General features: G+C 37.7%; 1 protein-coding gene across 7 annotated transcripts in view; it reads left to right on the top strand.

Annotated features, from left to right (window-relative positions):
- Galphaq (G protein alpha q subunit) overlaps positions 1 to 22,668 on the top strand; it is an 88,428-nt gene continuing 65,760 nt past the window's right edge. For 5 of the 7 annotated variants that reach the window (XM_083128800.1, XM_083128789.1, XM_083128771.1 and 2 more), the window contains exons 1-2: positions 14,077 to 14,181; positions 14,611 to 14,838. In XM_083128800.1, coding sequence (XP_082984926.1) covers positions 14,715 to 14,838 — 124 coding nt within the window. In that variant the 5' untranslated portion in view covers positions 14,077 to 14,181; positions 14,611 to 14,714. Of the gene's footprint in view, positions 193 to 14,076; positions 14,182 to 14,497; positions 14,839 to 22,668 lie in introns of those variants that run through there. The other 2 variants (XM_083128784.1, XM_083128778.1) reach the window with 2 other exon arrangements.

Consider the following 22,668-nt stretch of genomic DNA (forward strand, 5'->3'; position numbering starts at 1 on the left):
TTTGATTCACTTGAGTCAGAAAGCTGTAACTGCGAAAAACCAATCAGATCTACACGTCAGTTTCTTGCAGTGTGAAGTGGTATGATTATTTGTGCGGCCAGTTATTTTCTTCCCCATTTAAATTCCTTAAGTTCGTCAAGTGTATTGCTTCTTCGTAGCTGCTACTACTGAACTACAGTACTAATTGAAACAGTAGGTACTTTTTCCTCTCGTTTTTCTTAGGATATCAATTCAAGCGTTACATGTGTGATATTTTACACACAACATTTAAGGTTCTAGACATGAGATTGGATTAAAATATTCATATTGAACTGATTTCATAGAATTATGAAATACCTTCTGGTGTCTGGTAACAAATGAAAGAAAACTTGGGTGTGGTGGCATAGGTTGAATGCATGAAAGCATCAACAAAAGTGCGTTACGTGTGCGACGCTTTAAAAATGTAACAAACTTTCACTTCATTTATCTGTGAAGCACATAGGCTTCAGATACTATAGTATCTTTTATTGGTGAAATGTGTAAATTGTATGCATGCACAAACATCTAAACCTTAACGCAATTAAAAACAATAATAATTTCAATATTAATTCTTTGTTATTGACATGTTGTAGGACCACTTTTAGTGGAATGTCCCTTTTGCCAGTGGCGGCGCCACTGCTAGGGGTTGCTGAGGGGGAGCGGAATAAAATTTAAGGGTTGCGATGTTGAAAATAAAGAAAGCATATGAAATATACGTACATGCATGTTTTAGCAGAGGCGCAACCACGAAATTTTGTCTGGGGGTGAGCAAGTACCAGGATAAACGTGCCAATAATAATAATAATAATAATTTAGTAACGGCATTATTATTATTATTATTATTATTATTAGTAGTAGTAGTAGTAGTAGTAGTAGTAGTACCAGTAATAGTAACACCATTAAGCCTTGTTTCCATGATATGAAAAACTCAATATGCTGACCAAGGCAGAAATTTATTTTATTATAAAACATAAACTAAACGTAACGTTTCTGCCTTGGTCAGCATATTGAGTTTTTCAGTAATAGTAGTAGAAGTAGTATCAAAGACGTTATCCTCGTAAATAACACAAAAAGGAGAGAAGTCGGTGCTAAAACATTTGTGTTGGACGATTTGAAATATTTTCTCAACACGTTCAATTTCACATTAGCTATTAATTAAAAACAAGCACACAAACTGTATTTTTGAAAGACAGAAAAAGCATGACGAATATAATTATTTTTGTACATATGTACATATGACATGTACAGTCACGGACACTTCTGGATTGTAACATCTCCGTTGAATTTTAATGGAACTACAACAACCCAGAAGTGTCCGTGACTGTACAACATATGTTTACACATATGCAACATGGAGCGATGTAAAAAATAAGAAAATACTTATGCTCCATGTTAACACTAAATTGTGTAGGTATTCAAAGTTCCTTTAATACATATATATAACATATTATTTATATGTATTACATAATCAATTCATCTGCCTCATAACAAACCAACAGCAAGAATAATATAAATCTCTGAAATGCGCGCTTCTTTTCATCCAAATAATTGTTCATGCATTTAAGACCAAACTGCTTAGCAGTAACAGTCTGAAGTATACTGTGCATAGTTGGTCTTACTTGTCTCTCTGGTAATTTACAATAAATTACAGAAAAGAATGATATTGCTCGCTTCGCTCGCAAGAAATTGTTTAGATCCAAATTATTGCAAAGTGAAAACAATATTAATTTAATAGGGGGCGCAGCCTCTCTTTTATAACGTTTTAATTGAGATTGTTCGCCGCCCCTAAGCTACGGCTCTGAACTTTTACGAATTTACGGGGAAAAAAATACGAAATATTATTATTTGCATAAAATTTGAAATAGAGGATGGCAATTGCCTCTCCCCCACCCAGAATGTCCTTGGCCGTCTGGTCTGGACGAGAAAATAAAGAAATACATGAACACTAATTCCATCTTGTGTATCATTTTGTGCTGCTACTCATAGATTCTGCTAGCTTTGCTTTTTTACTTCAATGTTTGATCCCCTCGCCCCCACTCCATAGAATTTATTTCCCACCAAGGTTGGATGGGGGGAGGGTAATGACATTCTGCTTTTGTGCCACTGGCTATCTTCCGTCTGCCCTAGATGCTTTGGTGTCAGGACAAAACGCGAATTCCACGGCAACTTCATTGTCAAAATCCCCTTCTGCCGCACAATCCCCATCAACGAACTGTAACATTCTTCGCGAACATTGGGCTCCTCGGCAAAGTCTGAAAATGTAATTTACCAAACATGTTACGTGGTACACATAGAACGTACTAACAGGTAAAGTCCGCGCGTTTATTATGCCCCCATCGGCAACCCTTTCATGAAACACATTTTCTTTACATTTCTTGTCTCCACTACAGAAATCTCTCGACAATCTAAGATTCAACACTTTATCAAGAGCTTCCTATTTCCTCCTTTAAATTTAATACTCAATCCTACCACCAAAATTTCCATGCTAATTTTAGACAGCATTGCCTCCTCCAAAAAATTAATTCTCAGTCTCCACACCAGAATTTCCGCAACAGTCTAAGACAATAATAATACACAGAATTGGATACCCCCCAATTTAATGTTCAATCCCCCTCTAACTAAAATACCAGCCATAATGTAAGACCTAGAGTTGGATACTGCCTCCCACGTTTAATTCAGAATCCCCCCTCCTAGAACCCTCGTGTCAATTAAGGCCTAATATGTAAGAGTTGGATATTTCTCTCCCCCTTCGATAATATCCTTAAACACTTCCTTTTTAATCTTTATCTGTATTTCTTTTATCTTTCCATATTCTTTAATTTTGTTTCTCTTTCTTTTTCTTTTTCTTTATCATTTCCTTCTGCTTTGCCTCTTTATCTCTTCTTCAATTTGGCAACATCGCTTTCCTACTCCAGTTTCTTTGTTTCTACTTCAAGAGAAAACCGCCCCCTTGGGTGTTTCTTTTAACGAAGAGTACCGCTCCCTTTGTTAATCGCTGGGGATATAATGAACGTGCGGACTTTAAACTACCCATCACGATACAACTCGCGTTAAATAATTTTCCGAGCACCACCTTATGATATCTTGAAAGCACCTGAAATTTTTGTTCCAGTGCAACTTGGAGAAAAGAGGAACAACAAGTATTAGGTGGACAATAAAACCGTTTAACAACAATGCAAAAAAAAAAAAAAAAAAAAAAGAACTCGCTGAGCTACAGGCAAATATCGAAAAACACGAGCAGGCCACTTAAAACAAAAGAAGAAACAATTCTTAACAACAATACTGATCTTTATAGAGACTGCCAACAGTAGAGGAAAATATATGCAGCTTCTATTTCAATGCTTGGCTGTTGTATGCAATAACAGCGGTTTCACTACAATACCTAACATTCGGGCGCTCAATGTGACTACGACATATGACACTGTAAGAGTTAATGCTTTCAACATAGATTTTGAATATGGGGTGCTGAAGGGGGTGCGGAAGAAAATTAGGGGATGCGCCCCCCTGGCGCCGCCGCTGCCCTTTGCCCATTTTTAGAGGCAATCGGTCACCTTCCAGTTTAAGGTTCCTCCAATACAATTCACATACAACGAAATGAATTTGTACGCTCAAAGGAAACGAGTTTTCAATTTCATGAAAGGCGAATGTACGTATACATATATGAAAGATACGTATCGCTTGTTTACTTTCGATTGCTTGACAAATACGTAGATATGGTAAGCTCTCTCATTTTTCCCTCCGCATAGTTCCAAGAAACACTGTTCATAGAATTACTATATTAGATTCAAAGGAAAAGAAGGTATAGTTACATACTATTTCTTACATATCTAAATATTGAAGCAACATTTGTTCGGGAAGGTGTAAATTCTGTGCAGGTGGTGCGAAAATCTATTCTCGTCCTGAAATTTCTGGCTGCGTCTCTAAAGCGCTTTTCTTCGCTCGGAATCGTTTGGAGGTTTCGAATGAGCAACACTGTATCCAGATTACGTTGCAGACTAAACCGTTAAAAGTCAATGGTTTTCGTGAGCATTGCTTCCAATCTGAAAGCTCCGAGGTCGAGTTGTTATTTCCTTCGCGACTACAGGTGCCCTGGAGAGAGCTGCGAATGGAATGAGGAACAGACCTTGAACCAAGAGCGTGTTAATTTCGTACTGGGTGAAATAGAGTCTAAAATAACCCTCATAGTATCGACGAACTAAAATACAATATAAGGGCAAAACTTGGAAGAATTACGGAAGAACTTTTGCGTGCGAATCAAAATTTCATCAAACGATGCCAGGAATGTGTGAATGTAGGTGGACATCACTTTGAACAACTCTTATAGCACAGGTTAGTGCTCGTTTTGCAATATTAATGTCTGCATGCTTAAGATATGTCCATAAAAATAAGCGGGCGTTACTGGTCGAAAATGTCGGTATCTCCACTATCGCCGCCCGCCGCACTTCTCCCGATCTCTCGGCCTCGCAAGAAAATGGACGCACGGTAGTAGACTCGAGTCTGAACTTGTATACAACGCCAAAGTATTTTCAATTAAATTTTAATTATGATTTGTAAAGTGGTAGCAGTAACTAATAATAAAAAAGTAAGAAGTAAAGTGCTCCCCTGTGCATAGCACCACTCCATGAAGGCGTATAGGGCGTAACGCCCCACACTTTCTTGATCCGGTCGTGAGTGGTAGTGATGTGATCAGCATCACGCCCCTGACCGCCTTTACCCCCCAGGGTTTCCCCCAGTTACGCATGTTATTCGACGCTGGGTGGGCGCCAGGGCCGCTTCCAACGTTAGAAAAGTTCCCGGATTTGAACCGGCCGGGAATCGAACCCGGGAACCTTTAGCATGGTAGTCAGACGCGTTACCGACTGAGCCACCGCGGCCACAGTAGTAATAATAATAATAATAATAATAATAATAATAATAAATTGTTATTATAACAATAATAGCTAATATTAGTAACAGTGGCAATAATAATCGTTTCTATGACGACGAAAGGCACGGCGAGTTACACCGTCTGTGGTGAGTGCACGGTGTTTACTATCGAAAAAACTAAAATATTCTTCCATACGTGTACAGTAAACGCTATAAAGTATGTATTTAATAACCGCCATTCTTTTATACCTAAAACCATTTAATACGAAACGTCATTCCTTTCGGTTGAATAGTTACAGTCTGTTAAAAGTGTGAAGTGATACATTGTTTACATCTTACGTGGCCGCCATTATATCTGCACTCGTGACCTAGGGGTCGCTTCTGATTGGTTATGCTACGAAAAATGGTACAGAAATAGGATCGATCCTATCTTTGAGAAATGCCATGAAATATGCCATGGTAACTGAAATGCCATAAGATTTCTCACTTTACACGATAGCATTTTGGTCATGGCGTAAATGTTAAGAAAAATGCTAAAGAAAATGTTTTCGTCTCAAGCGGGCCTTTCTGTATTCAGCTGCTAAGATTCAATGAGTTTTGACGACATCAATATTGTTCGATCAAGCACATATCTAGAAATTAATTTCGGGGGATCCGACCACGTATTTCAATAATAATAATAATAATAATATAATTAGATTAATTATGTTGAAGTAATATTAATTACATATGCAAATTAATTAATATTGTATTGTTATTATTACATGAATAGGTAAGAAGATGCTGAAAGAATAAATATATAACAGCATGTATTTATTATTTAGCTTACGTGTAGTTAAGATCTTCAAAATTTGAATGAAAAAAGCTGCCCTGGCAAGGAAATTAATGTCAAATTGATAATGAATCGAATATTTTTTGAATAAGAAAAAATGACTCAGATCTAATTGTAATAGGTAAAAATGGTCGTACGGTGATCACTATTAGAGGAAAAGGTCTAAATATGGGCGAAGGTTTAAATATGAGTTTTGTAGTTATCAGCGCTACCGGGTTCAGCAGCCTGGCAGAGGCTATTGGAACTGGTTATCTGTCAAGGACAAAGGTTGCGGCGCCAATTCACAAGAGAAAGTGGTGGTTAGTTTCGGCCTTGGACGGTGTTATAAGAATTGCCACCTCCGAAAACTTTTTGCAGGTATGTTTTAACTCAGCGTTTTCTGAATTCTCATCTGCTTTGTATAGGTTATGATATTCGCGGTACATAAAACAAATGTGGGCTTTTATAATGCCATGATTTGTTTGAGAAATATGTACCACAGAGAGCGAAAATAAATTGAAGAAGAAAAATAGCGTGATGATCTAAATATGGGCTATGACATGAGATCTAATGTTGAGATCACATTTTCAACAAATATTTGGATGTTTTTCTTAATTTCGATTTTTCCCATTCCGCGTGATTTTCAAAACAACAGATTACCTATTCATAAATATGAATTTTATAATGTTTTAGCGATAAATGACTGTTTTTTTTAAATTTTAATTGCTTCTTGTGATATTGTCACTAGTAGCCCATATTTAGACCACAATTTTGAAATACATCATTTTACCATTTTTTGGAAATTGCTTTTTTTTAAAAAAAAAAAAAAAAAAGTGGAGACCCTCTATACTTTAGCATGATATTACATTTAAGTATATATTTTAACGATATGCACTTTAAAAGCAGGTGCTTGCTATATTAATGTTTTTCCTCCGAAAATGACAACATAAAAAGGGGACCCATATTTAGACCTTTTCCTCTACAATTAACGAAAAGCAAAATTGCTGATAAATATTTTATGCATATTATAATGAATCTTTGGAACTGTCCTTCAAAGCCGCATGAACAGAGCCAAATTCCTAGCGAAAATAAATAACCATCGACTATGCCAGGGCCGTATCCAGAAAGAAAATTTGAGGGGTCCAGACAGGTGCCGCCCATCCCCCAACGCAGGGGTTGCCCCTTCTACATTAGTACGAGGGTAGTTCTCGTGTTTTATTTATTTATTTATTTTATTCTTTGAATCACATGTCTGTTGACACTTTTCAGAAGCAGTTTGAAATATTTGGCTAATCTCTTCATCTAAAATCTCCCGAAGTCTCTAAAGAAGTTCTGTAATGTCTCTTGCACAGAGGCGCAACCACGAATTTTTGTCTGGGGGGGGCAAGTACCAGGATAAACGTACCAGCAACAATAATAATAACAATAATAATGGCATTATTGTTATTATTATTATTATTATTACTAGTTAGTAGTAGTATCAAAGACGTTATTATCTTCATGAATTACGCAAAGAGGGGGTTGAAGTCGGTACTAAAGCATTTGTTTGGAACAAACGATTTGAAATATTTTTTCAACACCGTCAATTTCACAATAGCTAATAATGGTAAACAAGGACACAAACTGCATTTTTGAATGGCAGAAAATGAATGATAAATGCATTCCGAAGATAATTATTTTTGTATATAGAACATGTGTAACTTTCATTTACATGTTTTACACACATGCAACATGGAGCGACATAAAAGAAGAAAATACATATTCAACATGCTAACATTAATTGTGTATGTATTCAAAGTTTATTCAATACATATATACAACACATATTATTTAAATACATTACATTACATTACAGAAAAGAATTATACTGCGAGCGAAGCGAACAAGAAAATTTTTAGATGCAATGTTTGCAATTGAAAACAATATTGATGTAATAGGGCAGTAACAATTTCACTGGACGGCATGGCATTCTCTCTTTTAAAACTTATTTCCTTTAGATCTCTCGGCATCCATGGCCGACTCCCGCCGCCTCCAGCTACGGCTCTGAACCTGACGATACCGAGATAAGCAAGGTTTGCGATTGTAGCGAGCAAGGCAATTTTGGGAAATGTATTTTAACATGAATAAGATTTGAAATCGAAGGGGGCAGATTCCCTTGGTCGTAAATGTCCCCCCTCCCCTATTTGCCCTTAGTAGGGTGCAAATAATATAACGGGGCGCCAAGGCATTTTCTCTTTCACAACTTCTTTTCATTTAGATCATTCGGCACCCATGGCCGACTCGCGCCGCCAGCTAGCTACGACTCTGAACTTGCCGAACCTGAGAAAAGAAGGAAAGTATTTGCGAGCGAAGCGAGCAAGAAAATTTTACGAAATGTACTTTTATTTGTATAAAATTTGAAATCGAAAGGGGCAATTCTCCTCTGTGCCCCCCCCCCCCTTTCAGGTGCACTTGGCCGTCATGTTTGCCCTCCTAGAATTGACTTCCGTCGAAGGTTGGGGGGCAATGCCCCCTGTGGTTGCGCCACTGCTCTTGCTTGAGAAAGAGAATAGGCTAAATCATTATGAGGGCTCTAAACACTTTGACAACTGTACAGTAAAATTGAAAACCTTTTCACAGAGTAGAATTAAGGAAGTCCCCTTTTCAACTGAAGCTAGAAGGTCACTTGCTTGGGATGGTTCACTCGGATAGCTCCACTTAAGATTTAAGAAATTTAACAAAAACATGAAGTGAATCATGTTTTTCTAAAAATCGAGTTTTGCACACTGACAATAGTTTGTTTTTACTGCCTGGTAAGTAATATATTTGTTTTCAGTATTTCGATTTTGCATGTATTATTTCTTAAAAAAGGCACACAAACTTCACTTAAACTACACCAAAACAGTTTCTCTCTGAAGTCAGATTTTCAGCTGATATATCACTTCCCACTGTGAAACTAAAAAGAAACTTTTAGTGGATGTTATTTTCAGAAACCACAAACCGTGCAAACAGAGAGAATCTTCTATACGCCACATCAAGTGTCTCATCGCAAAGTGTGCTGAATCTATCATAGTATTTTCAAAAATATGAAACGAATTATGGGGGGGTCCGGACCCCTGGATACGCCCTTGGACTATGTAACAAATGCTAAACAATTATATTTTGATTACTTAATTTAAGTTCTTGGTAAATCTTTTGGAGGGGGGTCCGAACCCCTTGAACCTCCTCCTTAATTACGTCCTTGTGTTCGATCAATATATTAGAGCACGGACATAATACACCCGCAAAGTGCTCTTCCAAAAAACAGGACATGATAAATTAGATAACACATATCGTGAATCAGGTTTGATAAATTTTAAGTGATGGAAATTTATTTAATTAATGATTGTGAACAAAATTATTGCGAAGTATTAAAATTCACTACATATAAATTCCAAAGTGTACCGAAAAATATATCATACCTACAAATATGTTAATAAAATATTTTTGTGTAGTGTAATTATTATTAGATATTTTGCACTCGTGTAAATAAATATATAAATATAGATATAATTGTAATATATGAAAGGTGGTGTCATCTTTTTATGTTCTTGGAAACTACAGAACACTGATATCACTAGCTCCGTCTAGTTGGCTGCACTTTTTGACTCGCTTTGACTCCTTTTGCGCCGAAGCGTCAATCAGTGTATTTGTGTCTGAACCGTCTACACTACCTTCCGGATCGGTGTGCGTTTGGTGTATGGTGCGTGCTAACTAATCAAATGACCGTTTAAAGAAGCAGAAGACGGGCATTTGATGAATCTTCTGAGCTTGAACACCGCATTCCGTCTAGTTGGTTGAACGTCATTTCCTTGCACCACCCTGACACTGGATCAGGGGCGCCGACTTGTCAAAATTATTGGGGGGGGGGGTGGCTCTGATCACTGAAATAAATTAATGAATGACTCACTCCCTCCCTTTTTTAAAGTTTTGGGCTCTGTTCGGAATCTCGTAAAAGCCCATGAATTCCTAAAAAATATCAAAATTTTCATTCACTGTTCGAATGCAGAATGTCAATTGTTCACATTCCCGACTTTTAATATCTGCTACCACGGACCGCGAAACAGATCTCCCTATTATATCAATGATCTCGTTCTGAATGTCATGTGAGAGTCATTTATAGCCCGAACGTCCCATCCACTCCCCTAGTTCATGCACATCGTCTTTTGAAACTCTTTAGTAAAAATGTTAACCAGGGCCGGATTAAGACGAAATTGGGCTTGATGCTGCATACCGTCGATTTTTTCTGTACAACTAACTTTCAAGGTGAAAATTTTACTACGTCGCACTTACCGAACAATAATAAAATGGGAACACTCGCCAAGATATTGCAAAAAACGCAGCTAAATTACTATGTAAACTGTTTATCGTAAAATTGATAAAATTAACTTGGAATCTTCGCTGAACAATAAACACAACGACGTTATAGTTACGTCACAGCTCAAAGAATAATAGTAACTGTATAATAAGTAACGCTGTGTCTAGGCGTCCGAAATTGGGGCTCCAAATTTCATTCTAAGATTTATTTTCAGGTTAATATAGTAAAAGAAAAGTGTCCAGCTTTCGGAAAATTCTCAACTGTTTTTATCTGGGCCTATTTCAGGAATGGGCCTAATGCGGCAGCATCAATAGCTCCCTTAATCCGGCCCTGATGTTAACAATACTCACAATTATATACTTACAATGGAGGTTATCTAAGTGTCCCCCTCCGATTTCCATGAAACTTGGCAGGTGTATAGAGAGGGTTAAAGGAAGAAATACGTGTTTTTTTGTTTCAGCTAAAAAACTGTTTGATGAGGCAAACACCCCCTCAAATGTCAAGATGAGGACAAATAGAAGTGGGAATCTGACCCCGAAACCACGTAAACCAGGCATAGGAATAACACGCACATATAATTGGAACACACGCAGCACATAACTGTAGGATTGTCGGTACCAAACGCAGTGCAACTGTATAGAGATGCTGAATTCATAGACACCGTTGTTCCCGGATAGGCATGGCCATAACAATAGACGGACCAGAGCAGGGTAACGAAGCGTGTTTAGCCGAAACAAAAAAACAAAAAAACACGTATTTCTTCCTTTGCGTCCCTCTATACACCTGCCAAGTTTCATGGAAATCGGAGGGGAACACTTAGATAACCTCCCTCATGTGTTTTGCTGTCTCTGGTCATAGCCCGCCACCAAAGGTGATGGTTTAGCGGTCTCAGCTACCCCAGCGTTGATGGTGTAGAACATTTCAAATGTGTATTTAAAGTTAAATTCATGTAGCACAATTCAGAGTAAACTTTACAAGAGAAGCAAAGTAATACATTAGATCCTCTTAAGCAAATTATTTGGGGGGCTCTGCCCCCACATCGTTAACATTGGGGGGGCTAGAGCCCCCCCCCCAAGCCCCATGGAGTCTGCGCCTATGGACTGGATACACCTGCACTGCACCGAGTGTCAAAAAGTGCAGCCAACTAGACGGGGCTACTGTTGCGTTCGTTCTGACGTATACGTCTGCTCCTGCCGTTACGAATTGATCACACGTGTGAAGGCGCTGCTTTATTTCAGATCCGAAAGCATAGGCGTGCGCACGGGGGTTACAAGGTGTCTGGACACCCCCTGATGTATCCTCAAAAAATATAAAAGCTAGAAACTACCAGTAATAATATCCATGCTGAAAAAGATAGGCTATTTCGTTTCATTTGAGAAAAAAACGTCCTCTTTCACAAACACCTAAACCTTAATGCAGTTAGAAACAATAATAATTTCCTTATGAATTCATTGTGTTTACGTTCACATTTCGTGGAATGCTCCAAATTGCATTGCAATCAGTAACAACATATGAAATCGTTGTAGCAATATCTTCTGTTTGACTATTTTTGTTATTTTACATTGCCTTCTTAAGGGGTGGTTGACTCTTGCCAAAACAGGGTGTCGCCCTTAGTAACGCCTAAACCTTATTTCTGATTATATAATGGAGGCTATTTGTTTTAAAAAAGAGACATATTTATGTAGACAAGAATTAATCGGCATAACTTAATAAGCATATTGCAAAATTATGTAGCAATTTAAGCTAAGAGATAATATTATTTAGGTTATCATATTTAGGTATTAAATACATAACTACAACAAACTTGTTCTTTAACGGTAACACTTAATGTGTTTTAAAAATAAGGTTAACATTTATCCTCATTATAACGGTCGAGGTTTTTTTTATTGAGGAGTGGTGGAAAGTGGAGACTAAGGTGAAATCCACCTCCCAGGTGAAAATTTTATCTTGAACGGCCCGTGGCGTTCTTCCTCTTGGGTTAATCACGACGATGAGGATGCGTGAAAATCTGATTATGATGGGATGGGATAATCAAGATTCGAATCTGGTTTCGTAGCGTGTTACGCTAACCATTTTGCCACAGAGGATGATAGTCGCAGTGGCTTGCCAAGTAATTTTTAAAGGAGATGTGCCTCCCAAGTGGTGCAGTGGTAGCGTCGTCGCCTTGTACTCAAGGGGTCCCGGGCACATAGTGGTTCCGATTCCACTTTAAACTGTAGGCCCAGTCCCGATTAACCTCACTGTACATAAAAGTGGGCTTAAAACACCAAACGGGATGTAAGGGGTGACCTTCCACGTAGGCACCCAAAAGTCAACCTCACTTCCACGTAGTGCACCCTGGACTGAAGACTAACGTGGCTCTGACGACTGGTACTATGGCCAGTATAATTTTGTGTGTGTTGTCCTGGTTTTTGTCCTTATGTGTGCTGAGTGCCCGTTTACAGCCTCAGTTTTTAACGGAAGTCAGAATATTTTAGGATTTTATTTATGCAACGCTAGAGTTGTTATTTGTAACGATAAGGGGCTGGACCCCGTATAGTGTGACGGGTGCAAAGTGGCCTAAGTGCTGACGCACCAAAAATTTTAAAATCAAATCAAATCAAATTAAAACACCAAACTCAATCAATCAATGAAAGGAGAGAGTTATGCATACTTTAAGTAGTAAACCTTCCTTTTGCAATCTTTTCCTGCCTTTGAAGTTCTTTTCTTTAACGAATACTGGTCCAAAGGAGGAAGCTTATGGCCCCCATCGACTTCCCCCTTGGGCACGCCACTAAATAATCGTGTATTACCGGCTCGGTGACCGCGTAATCTACAACTAGATTAGGCTTAGACAGGGTATGTAGACGTGGACTTACACATATACAGCAAGGGGGCACAAGAGGAAATAATGGCGCAGACTGCGTCATAAGAATGGGGGGGGGGGATTTTCAATAAATTAAAATAATAAATCCAACACACGCAGATATCTAAAAGTTTATATTTTACACATATTATTTAATTTCAGCTACAGCAATTTGTTAATTATTAGAAGGGTGCTGCAGAAACATGATCACTTTTAATTCAAAGCGTGTTTTTGAGGGAGCAACAATATTATGTGAGAAAATATGCCTCGCTGGCCTCCCACCCCGTGGGTAAAAAAAACCTTCCTTACCCCTCCCTGGAAAAAAATCCTGCGGAGTCCACGGTGTAAGGGAAATTTAGAATAAAAATAATTCCTAAATTGGGTCTTTGTGAAAAAATTTACGTGGTGTTGAGGAAGCTTTGGGTGGGTGTTAGGGGAAGGGGGTAAATTACTGGAAAGGATGAACGACCATCGTCCAGTAGCGTGCCCGAAGTGAAAGCTTATGAGATTTAAGTCTTCTTTGGCTCAATTTTCTTTTTAAAAATCTCACGGAGGAAAAAAGAGTAAAACTAAATTACAGAACTTACGAAAAACAGTAGCAATAACTCCTCCAGCGCATACCACTGTATTCTTGTTTGCTTGCGTAAAAAGCCGTAATCAGAATTATTACTTTATAAATTTATCGTATACTTATTACCAAATGTATTTAAATTACGATGCGGAACTCGGAAGTATTGTTTTAATGACACGCAAGAAAAGGCAAAATTCTCGTGTAGTTCCCCAACACTTGCTGGGAATAACTGAGGAAGAAATTCGTGACTTTTTAATCTGTTAGATTTGCAAGATGTCATTCAGAAAGCACGACTTTTGAGATATTATGCTCGTTTATTTCCAATTGCTATGTAAATATTAAATCTAATTTCATAATTCCAAAACGATAAATTGATATAAAAAGGAGTTCAAATCCCAATATTGCATTTTTTTCATCATTGACATCATGTGGGGAAACACTATTTATTTGAGAAATAAATAACAAGTGGCTTCTTAATGTTTCGTGAAAAATGTGTTATTTAAACCTTATTCAGTTTTAAAGCCGCGAATCATAAAATATTTAGAATATGTTGAAAATATCAGTGGATGCATATAACTTGCGCGAAGTTGATTGCAGTTACTTATTTTATTCCCTTTGCATGATGGGAATTCGGGATCTCAGTGACGCCATCTTGGGGTAGGCGTAGACTACCGATAGTGTGTATCGGATGTTGTATATATGTGAAACTGTTGACGGCATAGATGAATTTGCTTGTAAGTATATTGTAGTATACTATTTTGATGTATATATACGTTTAAATGAATTTTCTGCCTTAAGCTGTTAATCAAATATGGGCTGCTCCAAGCTTTGACTTTCCCCCTAGAAGTTCACCATTTGCTCTCTATTTTAATCTTATTAATAAACACGTGCATGTAGAGATATTGGGTTTGTAAATCGAATTAAGGTAATAGGATTGTTAAGGGGAAACGTGACTTTGTTCCCGTGTATATATATCGAGATTTCCGGCCCCAAATACCTTTCCTGAGAAAGGGCGTTGAAGACGTATTGCGTCGTCTGTACCACACCCAGAAAGGGAGGAAAGCAAAGTAGGCTTTCTGTGGTGGTTAGATGTGTGCGTGCGTGTGTGAGTGAATGTGTTAACTGAAGGCAGAAGGTGAATATTGTATTTTTTTCTTTCCTAGGAGTGAAACGTGGTTAGAAAGCTCTAAGGCTGCAGAATTACTTCCATCACGGCAACGAAAACGGCAGGGTACAGATAATATTGGCTAAGCAACCCTCCGAGGTAATGAATATGGCGTGTTGCCTTTCGGAAGAAGCCAAGGAGCAGAAGAGGATAAACCAAGAAATCGAAAGGCAACTTCGGAGGGATAAACGTGACGCAAGGAAAGAGCTGAAATTGCTTTTACTGGGTATGTATTCAGAATTCTTTCTCTCTTCTTTCAATGTATACCTTGTAAAAGTGACACCCCCATCTTTCATATTCCATAGGTGGCTAAATTAAATTGGATTGCGAAAACAAACTGGAAGTGCGTGGCCGTATCTAAGAATTGTATTTCTTTGGCAACAGTTAGAGAAGTTATTTATTTAAAAATTTCACGTACATGGGTGGCATTCTTAAATATATAGTTCAGATTGAGCTGGGATGTGGCTCATTGTTACACAATTGTATATTTAATTCACAGCTACGTTCAAATTCATGGTATTTTGGAAATTTGCTTGCAATTCGCCGTATATTTACGAAGTAAATTTGTAAACAAATGTGGAATAAAAAAATAAACATCACAAATTAATTTTCCAATGCACATCATTTTGCCAGTCCACAGTTAAGTTTGTCATGAGGAGCTTGTGTTAACACAAGGCCATAGTCTTAGATTATTATTTGGTTATGGTTTTCCGTAATTATATCTGGATTAGTGCTGTTTGCAGTATATGAGTCCAGTACATCCCTTGCAGTTCACATAATCTGCTTACTAGTAGCAGTGGGGTTTATTATTGTAGAGCAGTACTGTGAAGTTACATGTATCGTTTCTAACATTTTTTTTACTACAATGCAGTTTTGATGTCTGCAATATATCATATTCATAAAGCTAAAAACACATTTCAACATAATCATCAATATCATTTATACATCATATTCTACTGCTTTGAAGTCACCTTGTGATAAATAAGATGTATTTTTTTGTGTATTTAAAGGGAATTACATTTTTCAATGGCGGAAGTAATGCTTTTGCCCATAATATTTCAATGCCTTTAGAGTACTCTTCTAAATCACAATTGACTCATAATGGGTCAACTTTAGAACATGCAAACAACATGCTTACAAGGTCAAGGTGCTATATCTGGGAAGAGGGCTGGGTGTACAGTCACTGACACTTCTGGCCTGTAATGACCTAATTTACTTCCAATGGAATTGCTACAATGCTGAAATGTCTGTGACAGTACAAGCATTGGATTTGTGCATTGTTCTCATGCAGGATGAAGTAGTTTTTAGTGTGATTCCACCCTTTCCCTTTTTTATCAACCCTGAGATAGTACTTCACTGATATACGTGGTTCCTATGTGGAGCTGACCGCAGTGCTTTTTCCTATTAGATCATACATATTTCCCAATTGCTGGCTTTATTTTGTTTATGGCTTGAATCAAAATAAAAGCTGTAGTCTATTCTATATTTTTTATGCTTATCAAGATTATCGTGCATTAGAACTCTTAGGACTGGTAAATTTGTTAAGAATTATTAGGAAAGGATTGTGGTCAATGGTGACCGCTCACTTTTGAGGCATGGTTCACGCTCGATATGTGTGGTTAGAATGGTTTCATTTTCAGAGTTTAGGTTCAGATTTATAGAGCTAAACTTGTTTGACAGAACCTTAAGGACACCCAAGTTATTGTTGGTATAAGTTCTGATCATTTTGTTCCAATATCATTACCCACACAGCGCAAATGGCCCATGTTTGGAATGTGAAATTTTGATAATAGCATAATCGTGACAATGCATACATCTTCTGATGAAGGGAACATGTGTTCTCCCGAAATGTTACATCAATTATTTATAAACATGACCAGTTGCACAAATGGCTTTTCATGAAATTTCTAAAAGTTAAACACTCTCTCCAAACAAACTTCATTTTTACGTTCACACTCATTTTCCAGATTTTTAAAATGCTTTCCTCATCCTTGTTCGTTACCTGGTAAAGGCACATGGTGGTTTGGTTCCCACTTTAAACTGTAGGTCCAGTCTCGATTAGCCTTTCTGTGCATAAAGTGGACTTGAAACAAACAAACCTTCCTCATCCTTCTGTACATCTCTTATAATTCTGAAATAATAGCATTAGTTTTGAGGTATTAGTTTATTACAGTTTTTACCTGTGAAAATTTTAAATCCTGAATTTAGCATTAAAAAGTTGATATTAAATGCTTTTCGTGTAAAAAAAAGAACTGTACAATTTTTAGATAATGTTTATTTATAATTATGCAGTAATCTTTATTCTATAATTATGCAGGAATGTTTTGTCTAGTTAACTCATTATTTTGATTCACCCTTTTCACATAGCCTGCACACCATAGGTAGCATAAATTTTTGCAAAAAAATATCAATCTATTTTGTGCATGGGTATTCAAATCTGAAGCAGACTTGATGTTTGTGCGAAATCAGAACCATGGATTGCAGTTTTTGAAGGTGTATACAAAAAGTCTTTAAGTGTTTTATTAAATTCCACAAGTTTGAAATAAATTAAGTGTGCTTCTAAAAAATAACATCACTTTTGCCATTTCCCATTTGTTTATTTCGTATTTTGTCTCTTCTCTGAGACTTTTGTCTAATAAAGGGTGTTCCATTAAGACGGATCAAAGTTAGCAGTAAATAAAACGGTGTTATTGGTGGTACTTTATTTATTTCACTTTTGGATCATGTTATTAGAGGCATGACAATTATGTGTGAAAAAAAACAATATCGACCAAATGTCCGCCAAGGCTTCGGCTACACACGTCCACTTGATGGTCACAATTTTTGATGACATCTCTGCATAGTTGCTCGTCGATCTCACCAATATGCCTTATTATCTCATCCTTCAGCTGTTGAATTGTTGTTGGCTTGTTGGCATAGACCTTACTTTTGAGATAACCCCAAAGGAAGAAATCTAATGGGGTTAAGTCGCACGATCGTCTTGGCCAATTGACATCACTTTTCGAGAGATGATGCGACCTGGGAACTTCTCATTCAATAAAGTCATTGTTGCATTGGCTGTGCGGCTTGTGGCGCCGTCCTGTTGGAACCACAAATCTTCGACATCCATAGCATTCAATTCAGGCCATAAAAAGTTGGTTATCATGTCACGGTATCGCTCGCCTGTGACCGTTACAGAATTCCCGGCATTATTTTCGAAGAAATACGGGCCAATGATTCCGCTAGCAAAAAATGCACACCAAACAGTGACCTTTTGTGGATGCAGTAGCTTTTCAACAATGTTCCTTGGATTTTCATCAGCCCAAATGCGACAATTCTGCTTATTAACGAACCCACCAAGATGAAAATGGGCTTCATCACTAAAGATGATTTTTTGCGAAAAATCATCATCGGCTTGTTTTTGCTCGTGCATCCAATTGACGAATTTATGGCACTTCAAATGGTCAGGAGGCTTCAATTCTTGTGTCAATTGAATTTTGTAAACGTGTAGAGACAGATCCTTTGTCAAAATTCGTTGTAGCGTTGTTGTGGAGAGGTTCAATTCCTGTATGCGATGACAAATAGAGGTGTCTGGATTCGTGGCCACATTCTCGCGCACTGCAGCAATGTTTTCAGCTGAACGGCGTAAACGAGCAGGCATTGGCATTTTCACATCTGCCACCGACCCAGTTTGTTTGAATTTACGAACAATTTTGCCAATTGCACTCTCAGTTGGTCGATTTTGTTCACCAAAAAAATCGCGAAGTGTCCGAAATGCATTTCTGTTTGAACGTCCATTTTCGTAATACGCTTCGATAACTTTAACACGTTGCTCCATTGTTAATCTTTCCATGGTTGCAATTGGCAAAGGCTGAAGTTGTTAAAATCTGAAAGAAAAAAAAAACATTAAACACTTAACCTTATTTCACATTTCAAATCGTTCCAAATTAATGGAATTCCCTTTATTAACAATGAGGATGAAATTTAGGTCCAGCCCCAGTGGTGAGAATGTGAACACTGTTCACAGCCACTGGGGTGTCATTTTTCTTCCCTGGTTTTTCCTGACTTCCATCTTGGGAAGGTACTGCTCTAAAACTGTTTTTTTGCTGTATAACTGCCAGCATGTGACATTCTGTAGTTCAATGCTAATTAAGGCCTAACCTCAGATTGTGTATTTCTGAGATCATGATGTTTTGTTCATGAAACACATTCTGTACTTGTCCACAAGGTGCTTTGATTTAAATCATTTTAAAGAAATAATTTATAGAATAAAGTACATAAGAGATTTGTAGATATCAGAATCACTTTTGGTGAAAGTACATTAATCTTGTAATCATTGATTACGAGATTGAGGTTAGGCACATCAGGTGTTTCCTTAGCATTATAATTATGCTCGTATGTGCTTATCATCTTATTATTTGTACCTTTTTGTATCCTGCATATGTGTACAATGTTTTCCATGTTTGATAGCAGCAGCACAAGAGTGTAGTCACTTGAATTATATTTCCTCACAAGCTAATACTTTGTCTCTTTGAAATGCACAATTAGGTTTCCCCAAAGTTCAAAATTACTTACACAATCCAGTAAATCCAGTATTCTAAATGCATTCCTCTTACTCCTGTTCAGTGGGATCCATGAGTATTACCGTGCAAATTGTCTATGACTATTTTCATTAATTTTTCTCTTACATCCTGTGTGTTTTTAAACGATGGATTTATGTATGCTGGTTTGAAACATACTGTAGTATGCACAATTGCTAGTAGGTGGTTTCCTGGCACCTGATTTTCAGAGCTGGCGCCTAGCTTTGAGGTAAATGTTTCGAGCACTGGTGTAGGTTCATAAGGAAGTTTTAATTATTCATTATATTTTGAAAGCTACATAACTCTCTTGCAATCATAGCTATTTTGATATTAGTAATCTATTTTTACATAAACAGGCTCACATACAAAAATAATGGTAGGAATTTTCCCCCACATAAAGCAGCTCCGGGGCTCACCCAGCCTCAAATCACCTGTGGGTGAAAGTGGCCAGAGCATGGTACTGATCATATCACCTCCAAAATGTGTGAGATTGAGAATGTGTGGGGCCCTAACCCAACATCCCCATAATCTGTTTTCATGGCTTGGTGCTATATACGGGGAGAGCTAAACATGACCAATCATTAATGTGTGTATTTCTGCAACAAAATGAAGTGCTCAAGAAAGTTTATAATGTACACCACAATAGGTTTGAAACTTATACTTTGAATTCCTATCTGGAGTAAATACATGTTAGCAAAATGTTGCTTGTGTATTTTGAAGAATGATGTACCATTATTCCATATTTATGCTAACTCCAGATATAAGCAAAGGATCTTGAGTGATTGGTTGTACATTTAGATGTTCCCAAAATTAAATCTTAAACTGAAAGTAATATACAGGGTGTCATTTTAATGACGCCCACGGACCACGGAAACGTATAGAGAACATCAAAGCAAACAACTTTTCTCAGTAACATTTTTCTCGTTGGTGCGTCGTTTCTGCGCTACAGTCGTTCAAAAAAGCTCGTTTTGCCACCTGGATGCTGGCAACCACACACAATATTTGATTGCATTTGTGACATCATATCCCGTCGTGAAGCGATGCATTCCAGGGTTGCCAGGAACACACATATTCTGTGAAAAATGACATAGCTACAATCAGCCACATTATATACCTTAAAGCAAAACGAGAAAACACGTTCTGTAACCTAACAGGAAGTAAGCAAACTATACGAAATATGGTAGAAAGAAAATAGATTTCAAGTGGAAGTAGTCATATCGAATTTTCTCTTAGCTTGCATATCAAATATATGCAAATCTAGTTACCAAGTTGGTATCTACAATTTAGTCTATCCACTTTGTCCTTCTGATACTAGTTGTCTGTGACACACTGAACAGATGACAAAATATAAATGAAAGAACTCAAAATTCCAAAGGTAAGCAACACATAATATAATGCATATTGAGGGCATTATGAGGCAAGTGACAAAAATGGTTGAGAATACAGGGATATAAATAGTAGTAAAGCAAACTCTGCGACGACTGTGTTTATCTACGCACCGGATACACATGTAATAGTTTGCAACTCTGAACAGGGCAGTATATTCGCTACTGATTCATCATTAGATTGTTACTGTGGTTGTACGTGTTTTAGCCGTAATGTAACAACGTGAACCTCAGATACTTCCGTTATCAGCACAAAAGTACCACAAGGCATCTGGACACAAACCTGTAGATATCAACCTTGCAACGAGATTTGCAAATATAATTGACATGTAGCTGGGCGTAAACAGCCACATGTAAGTTGTAAGTACAATAACATTTATTGTTGTTGATATTTGACAGGTAGGCTGAGACAAAATCCAATAATGACACTTCATTTTAAATACGTTTTTTACCATTTCTCATATCTTTGGTTCACTCCCCCCTTCCCCTGAGATGACTGCTGATCTTCTGGCTGGTAGGCTATAATGTTCAGTTTACTAGGCGCGTTTCTCGCTTCGTTTTACAGCTAATAATGTGGTTGGTAGTTTGTCATTTTTCACAAAATTTGTGTGTTCCTTGTAACACTGCTGTGCGTTGTTTCGCCGCAGGAAATGACGTCACAGATACGATCAAATGTTGTGTTGGGTTGCCAGCATCCAGGCGGCAAGACGATCTTTTTTGAACGGCTGTAGCGTCGAATTGACGCACCGAGAAAAATGTTACTGAGAAAAGTTTTGTTTTTATGCCCTCTACACGAATCTGTGGTCTGTGGGCGCCATTAAAGTGACACCCTGTATAATTTACTCTAATAAGCTTACTTTTAATTTTTTGCGTGCAAAGGAAAGAATGAAAAGTAAGCTTATCAGAGTAAATTACCTATCTCCACGTAACTGCCAAACAGATATCTTTAGATACATTGTGAAACTAATATGTTGTAGAACTTGATCAAGAATGCCATATTTTTCAATGCTTTCTATTAATCATTCATAGAAAAATACAGTCCAAGTTATAGTGTGTATTAATGCATGCTTTTGCATCCAAAGTTTTGCTTTTGTTAAAAGCAGTAAAGGATCTTACAGAAAAGTAAAATTTATTCACCCGTATGAAGCAGTAGATTGCAACTGGGTGGCACAATCTCCAAACTGTATTTACAAAACTTACGTTTACTTTGTCACAAACACTAGTGGATGGACTTATTTTTATGCTACCTTCATCAATTTCTTTTATGAACTAAAAGTATTTCGAAATGAATTGTGAACGGTTGAGTGTCACTTACTCGGCTGAAAATTGGAATAAACTTTTATGGTGGTTTGAAAAGGATTTTTACCCTTTTATAGCATTGCTTATATGTTCAGCAAGCAAAGCCAGGGGATTTTTGCTATCTTTGTTGTGGTAAACCAGTGAATTCCAGTTTATCCTCTTTTTTCAAAACAACACATTACAAATGTGACATGTTTTAAAAAAAAGATACAATGTGTATTATGAATGTTACAAATACACTGTTAGGTGTGAAGTAATCCAACATAAGATGGTTAAAACTGAAAGGTCCAGTCCCTTTTAGCCTATCTGTGTATAAGAAACAAGGGCACTCCAGTAAGAATCATCATCATCCTTCGCCGTTTTGTGCCTCTGGCTGGGTCAGTATAGAAGTCAAGCCTATCCATTTGTTCCTGGTCTTCTACCACTTTTCTCTTTCCACAGTGTTCCAATCTTGTCCTCTTCTCCTAACACTCTCTTCTGTTATCTGCTCGTTCCACCGACATCTTGGTCTCCCCCTTGGCCATATTCCCACTCCTTGTGCATGGTAAGCTCTTACTGGTAGTCTTTCTGCATCCATCCTCCTCATGTGTCTAAACCATCTCATCTGTGCCTGAAGCTTCACCACCCCCACTGTCTGTCGGATCTCCTCATTCCCTTCGAGTCTTCCCAAATATACCAGGTGTGCCGGTTAATAATTCATAATTTCGTCGCTGGATGGTGCTGGAAGCAAGGGTTGGTGCACAGTCCCAACTGTTACGTCAGTGTGTTGCCAGGACAGTACCTGTCAAAACGCCGTGGATGTGCAACCGAGTG

Source organism: Lepisma saccharinum, chromosome 1 (assembly GCF_977018435.1).
Source record: "Lepisma saccharinum chromosome 1, izLepSacc3.1, whole genome shotgun sequence".
Classification (NCBI taxonomy): domain Eukaryota; kingdom Metazoa; phylum Arthropoda; class Insecta; order Zygentoma; family Lepismatidae; genus Lepisma; species Lepisma saccharinum.